Genomic DNA, 13,241 nt, shown 5'->3' on the forward strand with positions numbered 1-13,241 from the left:
TTTGTCTGTGTTTTCAGTTCCCGTCTCTGTGTAACCAGTATTACAAGCTTATCACGTTCATCTGTGAGATCTTCCCTGAGAAGATCCCCCAGTTACCAGAGGAGCTGTTTAAGAGTCTCATGTACTCCCTAGAGCTGGGCATGACATCCATGAGTTCAGAGGTCAGCCAGCTGTGTCTGGAGGCTCTGTCTCCTCTGGCCGAGCAGTGTGCCAAGACCCAGGAGAAAGACACGCCCCTCTTCATCGCCACACGCCACTTCCTCAAGGTGAGACACCCCCTCCTGGGATTTCCTCCTAACTACAAGGTCTGCTTCATTCCATTGTGCTCAGAAAGTGGAAATGTTTTGTAATGGATAATCTCTCCCTCTCTAGTTGGTGTTTGACATGCTGGTACTGCAAAAACACAACACAGAGATCACAGTGGCAGCGGGAGAAGCTCTCTATACACTAGTGTGCCTGCATCAAGTGAGTATCCTTTGTTTTTAAACTTCCTTCACACATGTATCTCATTCTTTTTATTGGCTCTGGTGATCTGGACGTTGTACCTCCCTGTCGGCCTCATATGATGATGTAATTTCCTATTCTCTCTCCAGGCGGAGTACCAGGAGCTGGTGGAGTCTCTGCTCGCCACCCAGCGAGATGCCGTCATCTACCAGAGACTGGCCGATGCCTTCAACAAGCTGACAGCCAGCAGCACGCCGCCCAGCATGGACCGCAAGCAGAAGGTGGCCTTCCTCAAGAGTCTGGAGGAGTTTGTGTCCAATGTAGGGGGGCTACTTTGTGTCAAATAACTATTAGCTCCCCTTCCTCCTAGCCCCTCTATATCGAACCCGCTCACAGATGATCTATCTACCTACCTACCTTGACCACATCTGACCATGCCAAACCATTGAGAAGACGGACAGACTGAGCTGATGAGCTGCACTGTTAGACTGTGTGGGGAAAAAAATAGGTGAGGTTGAGACACTGAAGGGAGCTTGTGGTGTGAACTGGACCAGGGTGTGGTTTGGGCAGGTTCACACCCGCTCCTCCCCCTAACCCCTCCTTTTTCCTCAAAGTCCCACAGCGCAAACTTACAGTGGCTTCGGGAATTAAGATTTGGTGGTGGAGGGTCAAAGAGGGATGGACTTGCCCGCTGTACCCCTCTGTCCCATCATCCAATCATTGTTTACGGTTACCAGTGGGAGGGTTGGGATGAACACAGGAGGAGGGGCCAATCTGTTCTGAGAACGCTATGCCCCTCCCTCTCTCTCTCCCCATGCCCATACCCTCTCTCCCCTCCCAGAGTGCCTTGGTTTTCTTGTTTGTGTCGTGTGTCGACTCCAGTGTGTCTGTGGCCAAGCTGAGAGGTGTCTTACAGCAACAACTGTGCCTGTCACACACACCAAAAACACAGTGGAAGAACACACACACACATCTCCATGACCACAAGAGGCTAGATCCCACCACCTTCAGGTTGCTGAACCTGTTAATTGGAGGGCCGATGACAAAAAAACGATTCACTTCGTCTTCATCAAGGGTGTATATATGTTTTCCAAAAAAAGTGGGACATTTTTTTAAAACAATGACTGAAAAGTTTTTATAAGATGGCAGAGAAGCTGAAATTTTATGGTTATGGATCACTTGAAGAAAAAGGGGGCAAGTTTGAAAACTTTGGATTTTGTTTTGATTTCTTTATTGTTCTAGATTGTAATTTTATTCTATGCCACCCTTTTGTCTCAGTCCTGACTGCCCACAGCCAATATCCAGAAAATTGGAGGCCTTAGGAAGTTTGGGCCCCTGAAGTTTAGCGATCTTCTCTCTAGTTATATTTTTCTATGTCACAGCCACTATCTCCATTTCAAAACACACTGAATGGAAGCAATAACAAACCAAAAAAGGAACAGAGCCACTTGTTGTAACCATGGCATTTGAGATGGACTCACTGCCCTTCCTCTGTTTAGACCACTACCCTGGTTATTTTGGAATGCCTGACTGAACTGTATTGAAATGTAAAAGTGTACATAAAGTTATTATATAAAATATGGAGTTGTTTTTCCTCTTCTGTATAAAGTTTTTTTCTCAATGTCCTGTTATACAGAATATGCAAACAAGTTCCACATCAGTTTTGATCATTCTTGTAAACATAAAACTCAAAAGTGCTTTCAACATCTCTGAAATAAAAATAGTTTAAATTATAAATTATTTTCAGAAAATGACATTTACTGAAGTAAATGTGGTGATATGTTTTTAAGCTTTCAAAATGTTTTAGTTTGAAAATTCTGAATTGTTTGTGGCAGTGATTTAGGTTTAGAATGTTGAAGCTTGCATTCTGCCATTGAAATGAATGGGGATACAACACGCTTTATAGTTTGAAGTAGGAATGGTAGAAAACCTGTGAAGCCATCTAAGTTGAGTCGGTCTGCACATGTGAACATTGGGGTGGTCTTTGTAGCTGAAATGCATTAAGAACAATCAATGGTGAATACAAATTTAGCCTTTGAAGTCTGGAGGTTCTATGCTAATTTTTGAAAGATATAGTTCAATAATATAATCAAATCTTTTGACAAGCAATGTAAGTTGTTAGTTTGTACATGTCAAAGTTGGTTTGGAGTTTGTACCTTAACAGTTCAACACAAGTGGTGAATCCAAATACTTATGGAGCTTTAACAAAAAAATTTAAGCTGTATACAAGCACACCATTCCAGACCAGTCTGCACATTTTATAGTTTAAATGGCATTTCCATCTTCCAACAGTTGCAGACTAGTGACGACCAGAATTTTCCCCATTTAAAGTATATGGCCGCTGAAATGCATTGGGATTTCTAATATGGTTATAATGTGAAAAGTATAAGTAGTATCCCAAAAATGTTTTACAAGCACACTGACAATCATCAGTACCAGTGTCTGCATGTGTTAAAGGTGTAGTTCACTATTTTAAAACGATGTTAGATGGTTCCTCACCCTGAAAGTAGTCTATGGGCCAGGAGAAACTATAATCCATTGTTCAGTTTTCTTTAAACAGCCACTACAAACTTCAGCTAACTTTAGCCACCACAACACAATCAATGGAAGTGATGGGGGCATATGAGCATGTTTTTTTTTTATCGCCAAATCACCTTAAGTAACATCAAACCAAATACGGAGTTTGTTTGAATAGATTTTTGGTGATTTTGACATTTACTTCCATTGATTGTTAGCATGTGGTGGCTAATGTTAGTTTTAGTTTGTAGTGGCTCTTTAAAGATAACTGAACCATGGATTACAGTTTCTCAGGGGGAGGGACCATCTAACATCAAGTTGTAAAATAGAACTACTCCTTTAAAGTGAAAGTTATTTATAATTGTTACATGGAGAAACTCGAACCTCCCTGAAATAAAAACGTATGGCCCTCCCTTCAGCAAAATATATGTAACCTAATCCTCCCTGAACGCTTAAAAGTGACCTTCCCCTATATATTAAACAATAATTAAGTGGCTAGAGAACATGCCTACCATTTATCCTCACTTCTTGGACAGACCAGAGCCTTATGAAGTTTTAGAATTCAGAATTCCAGAATTCTTCATCCTGTAAGCATTACATGGCAACGCAGGAATTTTGATAGCGCTGTGGGCCAGAAGGTTGTTGGTTCACAGACCACCATGAACAAAAGAGTAGGGGTGGAAAAATGCATAACATTTCATGCAATTCTAGTCATTTTACACTTTAATACCACACAAATTACAGGCTAAGAATGAACATAGATATGCCTGTGTTCATCTTATCTCCAACACCAAATCTGTATGTCTTGTTTGCAACGAAACTGTCCCTGTTTGCAAATAAAGTCTAAGTCATTAGGCCTAACTTTTGAAGGAATCATGCTCAGATTCCTATCTTTCCATCCCAGACAGTAGGCCTACCGACACAGAAATATGTAAGCTTTAACTGCTAGCTACTCTTCTTCCATGGCTTGACCCAAGGAGAGGTCACAAGTGTTTCCCTAAAAGCTGTCTGAGTTTAAACATCTATTGTACAGAAAGTGAATAGCTTAATCAATTGATAGTGACAGAATTAGATTACTTCCCAAGCAAAGTCATTTTGTTGTCGTCTCCGCTATAGAAGGTTGTAGCTCTTCCTCAATGTCAAAGAAACGAAACAATGATATCCCCATATGCATCGGAGTCACGTTTTTCCCAGGTATTTTACAGCTTGTTTGTAGCATAAAGCATTGCGGACCAAAGCGCTGTTATACAGTAGATCACTTTAAATAAATAAATCCGTTTTATTATCTTCAATCTTAAACTAACAAGGTGTAGGCCTGTGCTTTTTGCCACTCATTTTAATAAAAGTTAGGCCTATGGCATACCCCCTCAATTCTTCCTGACAGGAAGAAGGTAGGCTATTTAAAGAGTGCATAGTGGGTGGGAGAATTGGCCGACAAATCTATGGATATAGCAAACTATAGCCTAATAATCTGTCGAACAGGTAGGCCTACCTCTTATTTATAAAATAGCAAGAAATAGTCTCCAACACAAAGCATTGTTAGTAAATTCTTTAAAAAACTGTTGAAATGATTTAATTATGCCTACTTTCAGCACCAAGCGATGTCCATTTCCGATTGATTGTGCCTCAGCTGCTGCTTCAAGTTTTAGCACCACAATGTAAATTGCTAGAATCTGGCTTATTGTGAAGTCAATAACTCTGATAAATACATAATAGAAGTAGCAAGCTATCAAAGTTGACCTCCGGTCCTCATCTTCGCGCTCTCCTCAAACTGAACAGAGCATAGGCTATTGGTTAGTCTGCCCGCAAGATATTGCTTTTTTTGGACTAGCCTAATAAATAAATACAAGTCGTGCAGAAACATTTGACTCTCCTAAACTAACGTGATATTTAGGCCTAAAGGCCGAGACAATATGACACGTTGGTCAGAATAAACTCGACAACACCTTTGTTGTATCACAAAACCGGATACTAACCTCTGTCCAGTGAAGTCCACAAAGTATATTGCATGTACAGTAACAGACAGTTACATGACCTACGGACCTACAGCATGGTTAATGTTTCCAACATTTTCGCACCACTAAACAACTATTGATTTTGAATCGGAGAGTTACCGCAAGTCGTAAAGAAAACAGAAGCTGCCTCCAATTTTCCAGCACCATTTCAACTTCAACATTTCAACATCATCAAATCACCTCTGCCTAGTCTAATACAACGAAAACTAAAAGATACCAAAATCAATTTAGTCCAATCAACTTAAGCTTAATATGTGGCTGTCCATGGTTCTGATTTATGTGTTTGTGTTCATACAAGTAGAAAAACATATTGACTCAACCTACTTGTAGAGAAACGCCAATGCCATCCTATTGTCAATACCTTTCTCCCTTCCCTCTCTCTCTGACTCTACTGAAGGACTCTTGAATAGCCTTTGTTAAACATAGAGAGTCTGGGAACATCAAACAACTGGGGGGAAAGGAACCATATTTCGGTAATAGAACCAGTTGAAAATATGCGTTGGTACTTAATGAATATGATGTCTGTTTGGTTGTCATCTGAGACATTATGACTGATGACAGGACGACATAAACTGTATCTGGGAAAGTCTACACATTCTAGTCATCAGATTCACATGGAATTGTTGTGCGATTTAAATGTTTAAATATGACACTATTTGTGAAAAGATTAAATGTAATTTTAGCTTCCAAATGAGAGAATTGGGTTTTCGTAAGGTTAGAGCTCTGCTCAATCAGTGGCCCGCCCCTGTGAAGAGACATTGGTTATAAACTATGAAACACACCCTTCTCTCCCTCCACTATATAAGCCCTTGACGAAAATGTAACCTTCTATTCCGAGTACGCGAGGCCTGCAGCCTCTGTGTTTAAAGGGCAAATAACTTTCTGTTCCGGGTACATTAGGGCGACGGTCCGATGTCAGAAGGATTCAGATAATAACTACAGAACTAAGCCAACCTCAGCGTGAGCTTTGGTTGCAAATGGTATGAACTTTGAACTCTTATTCACTAAAGAAGTGATACCTCCTAGCCATTGAGTTAGCAGCGGCCACTGTAAACGTGGGCTAGGAAAGGACGGACGACGTAACTAGTCTAACACACAACGACGATACTACAACGTATCCCATTTACCACCAGAGACATTCTTCCGAGGACAGCAAGATCTCTGTTGGGCAACACGACCAGCATCTACGACCAACCTACCAAAGCGCAGCTCAGAGTAAATATTTATTGCATTTCCCTTTTCCAAATGGGCGGGGATTTAGAATGCATAAGATAATGTATTTACGATAGAACAGCTTCTCCCTTTGTTCCTCAGTCTTCCCGCTCTTTCAGTCAAACCCAACCGTCTCCGTCCACTAGGGCTGTTTTCTGTATGACATAATTTGCATTCTGTGTATATGTAATTCTGTGTGATTAGTTAGGTATTTAGTAAATAAATAATTAAACCAAATTTGTATTGCTGATTCAACTTGTTAGCCAGGGTTCGTGAAGATAACCAAGAATTTACAACTTTCAGATGAGACTGAAATAAGGTGACGATTAATATTGACTGCTATTGATGTAAAATATTACTAGGTCTTTAAGAGTTTATTCGGAAGATAACAGCTCTATAAACACTCTTTCGTGGTGATCCAACTTCCTAGTTAATTACATTTACATGATTAGCTTAATCAGGTAATATTAATTACAGAGATAGGATTTTATAGAATAGCATGTCATATCACTTAATCCGGCATAGCCAAAGACACAACACTATTCTCTTTCATGCTCGCTGGCTTCCCTTGCCATATTATGCTCGCGCACATCAATGAGCACTGCAAGTCCCACCACACCCATCTCATAGGTTTTTAGGAGCACATACCCACGTGGGTGATTGAAAGATGAACTGTGGTCACACACTCCAGTCCAGTTGGTTGTAATGTGCCTTAAAGTTGGTTGCCAACCGACATATAAAGTCCACAGAAGACTACTACTACTACTACTACTACATATATTATATGTGGCACATGCCATGATGGAGAAAAGTGTCAGTCAAACGGACTGTCTTGCATATTTTTGATATATATTGTTCTACTTTCTACCTCTTTTCTCCCCAATTCCGTGATATCCTATTGGTAGTTACAGTCTTGTCCCATCACTGCAACTCCCGTACAGATTCGGGAGAGGCGAAGGTCGGGAGCCATGCATCCTCCAAAACATGACCCTGCCAAGCCACACTGCTTCTTGACACACTGCACGCTAAACCAGGAAGTCAGTAATGAGAGATTGGAAAACCTAACTGGTCTACATGGACAAGTTCTTGCCTGGTTTAGATCTTATCTGTCGGTAAGATATATTTTGTCTCTGTGGAAGGTTCCGTTTTAGGGCCGCTATTGTTTTCATTATACATTCTACCTCTTGGTGACGTCATTCGGAAACAGAACTTTTACCACTATGCGGACGACACACTGCTGTACATTTTGATTAAACATGGTGAAGCCTTAAAAGTGCCTGCACTGGAAGCCTGTGTTTCAGACATAAGGAAGTGGATGGTGGAAAATGTTTTACTTTTAAACTCGGACAAAACAGCGATGCTAGTTCTAGGTTCCAAGAAACAAAGTGATCTGCTGTTGGATCTGACAATTAATCTTGATGGTACAGTCATCTCAAATAAAACTGTGAAGGACCTCTGTGTTACTGTGGACCCTGATCTCTCTTTTGATGAACATATCAAGAATATTTCAAGGACAGATTTTTTTCCATCTTCGGAATATTGCAAAATTCTTTAACTTTTTGTCCAAAAATGGACAAAAGCTAATCTTTTATCACTTCTAGATTAGACTACTGCAATGCTCTACTCTCTGGCTACCCAGATAACGCACTAAATAAACTTCAGTTACTGCTAAACGCAGTTGCTACAATCTTTCCTAGAAGCGTAAAATTTGATCATATTACTCCAATGCTAGTCTTCCTGTTTAGGCTGGGGCTGATTTCAAGGTTTTACTGCTAACCTACAAAGCATTAGATGGGCTTGTTCCTACCCATTTCTCCGATTTGGTCCTGCCGTACATACAGTTGAAGTCGGAAGTTTACATATACTTTAGCCAAATACATTTCAACTCAGTTTTTCACAATTCCTGACATTTAATCATAGTAAAAATGTCCTGTCTTAGGTCAGTTAGGATCACCACTTTATTTTAAGAATGTGAAATGTCAGAATAATAATAGAGAGAATGATTTATTTCAGCTTTTATTTCTTTCATCACATTCCCAGTGGGTCAGAAGTTTACATACACACAATTAGTATTTGGTAGCATTGCCTTTAAAGTGTTTAGCTTGGGTCAAATGTTTCGGGTAGCCTTCCACAAGCTTCCCACAATAAGTTGGGTGAATTTTGGCCCATTCCTCCTGACAGAGCTGGTGTAACTGAGTCAGGTTTGTAGGCCTCCTTGCTCGCATGTTGCTTCAATATATCCACATAATTTCCTACCTCATTATGCCATCTATTTTGTGAAGTGCACCAGTCCCTCCTGCAGCAAAGCACCCCCACAACATGATGCTGCCACCCCGGTGCTTCACGGTTGGGATGGGGTTCTTCGGCTTGCAAGTCTCCCCCTTTCTCCTCCAAACATAACGATGGTATTTATGGCCGAACAGTTTTATTTTTGTTTCATCAGACCAGAGGACATTTCTCCAAAAAGTACGATCGTTGTCCCCATGTGCAGTTGCAAACCGTAGTCTGGCTTGTTTATGCCGGTTTTGGAGCAGTGGCTTCTTCCTTGCTGAGCGGCCTTTCAGGTTATGTCGATATAGGACTCGTTTTACTGTGGATATAGATACTTTTATACCTGTTTCCTCCAGCATCTTCACAAGGTCCTTTGCTGTTGTTCTGGGATTGATTTGCACTTTTCGCACCAAAGTACATTTATCTCTAGGAGACAGAACGCGTCTCCTTCCTGAGCGGTATGATGGCTGTGTGGTCCCATGGTGTTTATATTTGCATACTATTGTTTGTACAGATGAACGTGGTACCTTCAGGTGTTTGGAAATTGCTCCCAAGGATGAACCAGACTTGTGGAGGTCTACAATTATTTTTCTGAGGTCTTGGCTGATTTCTTTTGATTTTCCCATGATGTCAAGCAAAGCGGCACTGAGTTTGAAGGTAGGCCTTGAAATACATCCACAGGTACACCTCCAATTGACTTAAATGATGTCAATTAGCCTATCAGAAGCTTCTAAAGCCATGACATGAATTTCTGGAATTTTCCAAGCTGTTTAAAGGCACAGTCAACTTAGTGTATGTAAACTTCTGACCCACTGGAATTGTGATACTGTGAATTATAAGTGAAATAACCTGTCTGTAAACAATTTTTGGAAAAATTACTTGTGTCATGCACAAAGTAGATGTCCTAACTGACTTGCCAAAACTATAGTTTGTAAACAAGAAATTTGTGGAATGGTTGAAAAACAAGTTTTAATGACTCCAACCTAAGTGTATGTAAACTTCCGACTTCAACTGTACTGTACCTACTCGTCAAATCAAATTTTATTTGTCACATGCCCCAAATACAAGTAGACCTTACGGTGAAATGCTTACTTACAAGCCCTTAACCAACAATGCAGTTCAAGAAAATATTTACTAAATAAACTAATGTAAAACATTTAGTTAAATAACACAATAAAATAACTAGGCCGTATATACAGGGGGTACCGGTACCAAGTCAATTTGCAGGGTTACAGGTTAGTTGAGGTAATTTGTACATGTAGGTGGGGTAAAGTGACTGCACAGATAATAAACAGTCAAATACAACATCAAATACACTGGATGATGAGGCTTTGCAGACAGCCTTGTGTGAAGTTGAGGCAATCATGAACGACAGACCAATCACAACTGTAACAAATGACCCTAATGATCTAGAACCCCTGACTCCGAACCATCTGCTTCATCTGAAAGCAAAGCCAGTACTGCCACCAGGACTATTCCAGAGAAGCGACCTATAGTCACGAAGGAGATGGAAGCAAGTACAATATATTACTGACCTCTTCTGGAAGAGATGGATCAGGGAGTATCTTCCACTTATGCAGGAGCGGAACAAGTGGAACAAAACTAAGAGAAACTTCAGTCCTGGTGACCTTGTGGTCATCGTCGACGACACCGCCCCTAGGAACTCTTGGCTAATGGGGCGTGTGGTGGAGGCTTTGCCAGGGGCCAAAGGTCTTGTCCGGAGCGTCATGGTTAAGACCAAGACCAATATCTTACAGAGACCTATCAATAAACTCTGTCTGCTCCTGGAGGCGGCGGAGTGACACACACACACACACACACACACACACACACACACACACACACACACACACACACACACACACACACACACACACACACACACACACACACACACACACACACACACACACACACACACACACACACACACACACACACACACACACACACACACACACACAGTGCTCCATCTTTGAATCACGTGCACCTCTGATTCGTTGATGTTGTACTCTTACATTCTTTGATGTTGTAGTCATACATTTTTTGGACGTCATACTCTTGACGTTTTTGGAAGTTGAACACCTGAACACTTCAACTCAGACTGAGATCTATGGACTATTTTCCTATATGGCACCTTGTATATTTGTATATAGCTATGAACTGTAATAGTGCTCTGGTATAGAATGTTTTGTGTATTGGCTCTACATTTGAATATTAAGTAATTGTTGTCCATTCAGTGCAGTCAACAATTAGGGGCCGGTATGTTAGAGCCAATTTGGACATATTTGTATAAAAGACAGAACATTCAGAGCTCCATGTATATTTGTGTAAATATGAATGTATATGATGAAATATTAGGTACGTACCTTAATGATTTATATTTACCTGATTGAGATCTATTCATTTGTTGTTAGTGTAACTTAGTTTTTGTCCCCCCCTCTTGCCCATTCATTGTACTGCGGTAAGTGTGTTAGGATAAAGGCAGGTAGTTGGGCCTTCGGGGGGAGGAGTCCTTGCTAGACGCTGGAGCGGTATAGTTTTTTGACCATACAGACATACAGACAGGTCATATTGTGTATTTTCCATATCAAGTAATCTATGTTTTAAGTTGATTGGATATTCATTTTCCTGTTAGATATAAGAAGAATAAACATTTTTGTTGCACCATATCCCTGGATCACATTGAATGTTTGGCTTTTTGGAAACCTTGAGTGTGGACTGTATGCGTACCAAACAACCCCGCTTCAGGCTTGGGCAGTGGCTATGGTAAAGAGGAAAGGAAGCCACTACAGTTTATATCAATGATGTCGCTCTTACTGCTGGTGATTCTCTGATCCACCTCTACGCAGACAACACAATTCTGCATACATCTGGCCCTTCTTTGGACACTGTGTTAACAAACTTCCAAACAAGCTTCAATGTCATACAACACTCCTTCCGTGGCCTCCAACTGCTTTTAAAATGCTAGTAAAACTAAATGCATGCTCTTCAACCAATTGTTGCGCACACCCGCCCGCTCGACTAGCATTACTACTCTGGACGGTTCTGACTTAGAACATGTGGACAACTACAAATACCTAGGTGTCTGATTAGACTGTAAACTCTCCTTCCAGACTCACATTAAGCATCTCCAATCCAAAATTAAATCTAGAATCGGCTTCCTATTTCGCAACAAAGCCTCCTTCACTCATGCTGCCAAACATACCCTCGTAAAACTGACTATCCTACCGATCTTTGACTTTGGCGATGTCATTAACAAAATAGCCTCCAACACTCTACTCAGAAAACTGGATGTAGTCTATCACAGTGCCACCCGTTTTGTCACCAAAGCCCCCTATACTACCCACCACTGTGACCTGTATGCTCTTGTTGGCTGGCCCTCACTACATATTCGTTGCCAAACCCACTGGCTCCAGGTCATCTAGTCACCTAGTCTTTGCTAGGTAAAGCCCCAGTTCTCTGCTGCCATTGACTGGAACGAATTGCAAAAATCACTGAAGCTGGAGTCTTAGATCTCCCTCTCTAACTTTAAGCATCAGCTGTCAGAGCAGCTTACCGATCACTGTACATGTACACAGCCAATCTGTAAATAGCACACCCAACTACCTCATCCCCATATTGTTATTTATCCTCTTGCTCTTTTTCACCCCAGTATCTCTACTTGCACACCATCATCTGCACATCGATCACTCCAGTGTAAATGCTAAATTGTAAATATTTTGCCTCTATGGCCTATTTATTGCCTTACCTCCCTGCTCTTTCTACATTTGCACACACTGTACATAGATTTTTCTGTGTTATTGACTGTACGTTTGTTTATGTGTAACTCTGTGTTGTTGTTTTTGTCACACTGTTTTGCTTTATCTTGGCCAGGTCGCAGTTGTAAATGAGAACTTGTTCTCAACTGGCCTACCTGGTTAAATAAAGGTGAAATATAAAAAATAAAAAAATTGGAGGGGTGCGTCACTTGAGTGGGTTGAGTCAGACGTGATCTTCCTGTCTGGTTTTGTGCCCCCTCGGGCTTGTGTGGTGGAGGAGATCTTTCATGGTCTATTCTCAGCCTTGTCTCAGGGTAGTAAGTTGATGGTCTGTTGATATCACTCTAGTGTTGTTGGGGCTGTGCTTTGACAAAGTGGGTCAGTCTGTTATATCTGGTGTAATTCTCCTGTCTTATCTGTTGTCCTGTGTGAATTTAAGAATGCTCCCTCTAATTCTCTCTCTCTTCCTCTCTACCCCCCTCCCCCAGAGGACCTGAGCCCTAGGATCATGCCTCAGGACTACCTGGCCTGATGACTCCTGGCTGTCCCCAGTCCACCTGGTCGTGCTGCTGCTCCAGTTTCAACTGTTCTGCCTGCGGCTATGGAACCCTGACCTGTTCACCGGACGTGCTACCTTGTCCCGGACCTGCTGTTTTCGACCCTCTCTCTCTACCTCACTTGCTGTCTCGACCTCTGAATGCTCGGCTATGAAAAGCCAACTGACATTTACTCCTGAGGTACTGACTTGTTGCACCCTGTACAACCCTGCTGGTCATCTATGAACGTTTGAACATCTTGAAGAACAATCTGGCCTTAATGCATGTAGTCTTATAATCTCTACCCAGCACAGCCAGAAGAGGACTGGCCACCCCTCAGAGCCTGATTCCTCTCTAGGTTCCTGCTTTCTAGGGAGTTATTCCTAGCCACCGTGTTGCATTGCTTGCGGTTTGGGGTTTTAGGCTGGGTTTCTGTATAGCACTTTGTGACATCTGCTGATGTAAAAAGGGCTTTATAAATACAT

At 41.5% G+C, this 13,241-nt stretch overlaps 1 protein-coding gene across 2 annotated transcripts in view; it reads left to right on the plus strand.

Moving 5' to 3' along the window:
* LOC106582068 (exportin-4) overlaps window positions 1–2,024 on the plus strand; it is a 43,594-nt gene extending 41,570 nt beyond the window's left edge. For both annotated transcript variants that reach the window (XM_082967099.1, XM_082967100.1), the window contains exons 20-22: window positions 18–266; window positions 373–465; window positions 594–2,024. In XM_082967099.1, coding sequence (XP_082823225.1) covers window positions 18–266; window positions 373–465; window positions 594–791 — 540 coding nt within the window. In that variant the 3' untranslated portion in view covers window positions 792–2,024. The remainder of the gene's footprint in view (window positions 1–17; window positions 267–372; window positions 466–593) is intronic.
* Window positions 2,025–13,241: the final 11,217 nt, after the last annotated feature.

Source organism: Salmo salar, chromosome 21, assembly GCF_965601325.2.
Source record: "Salmo salar chromosome 21, fSalSal1, whole genome shotgun sequence".
Classification (NCBI taxonomy): domain Eukaryota; kingdom Metazoa; phylum Chordata; class Actinopteri; order Salmoniformes; family Salmonidae; genus Salmo; species Salmo salar.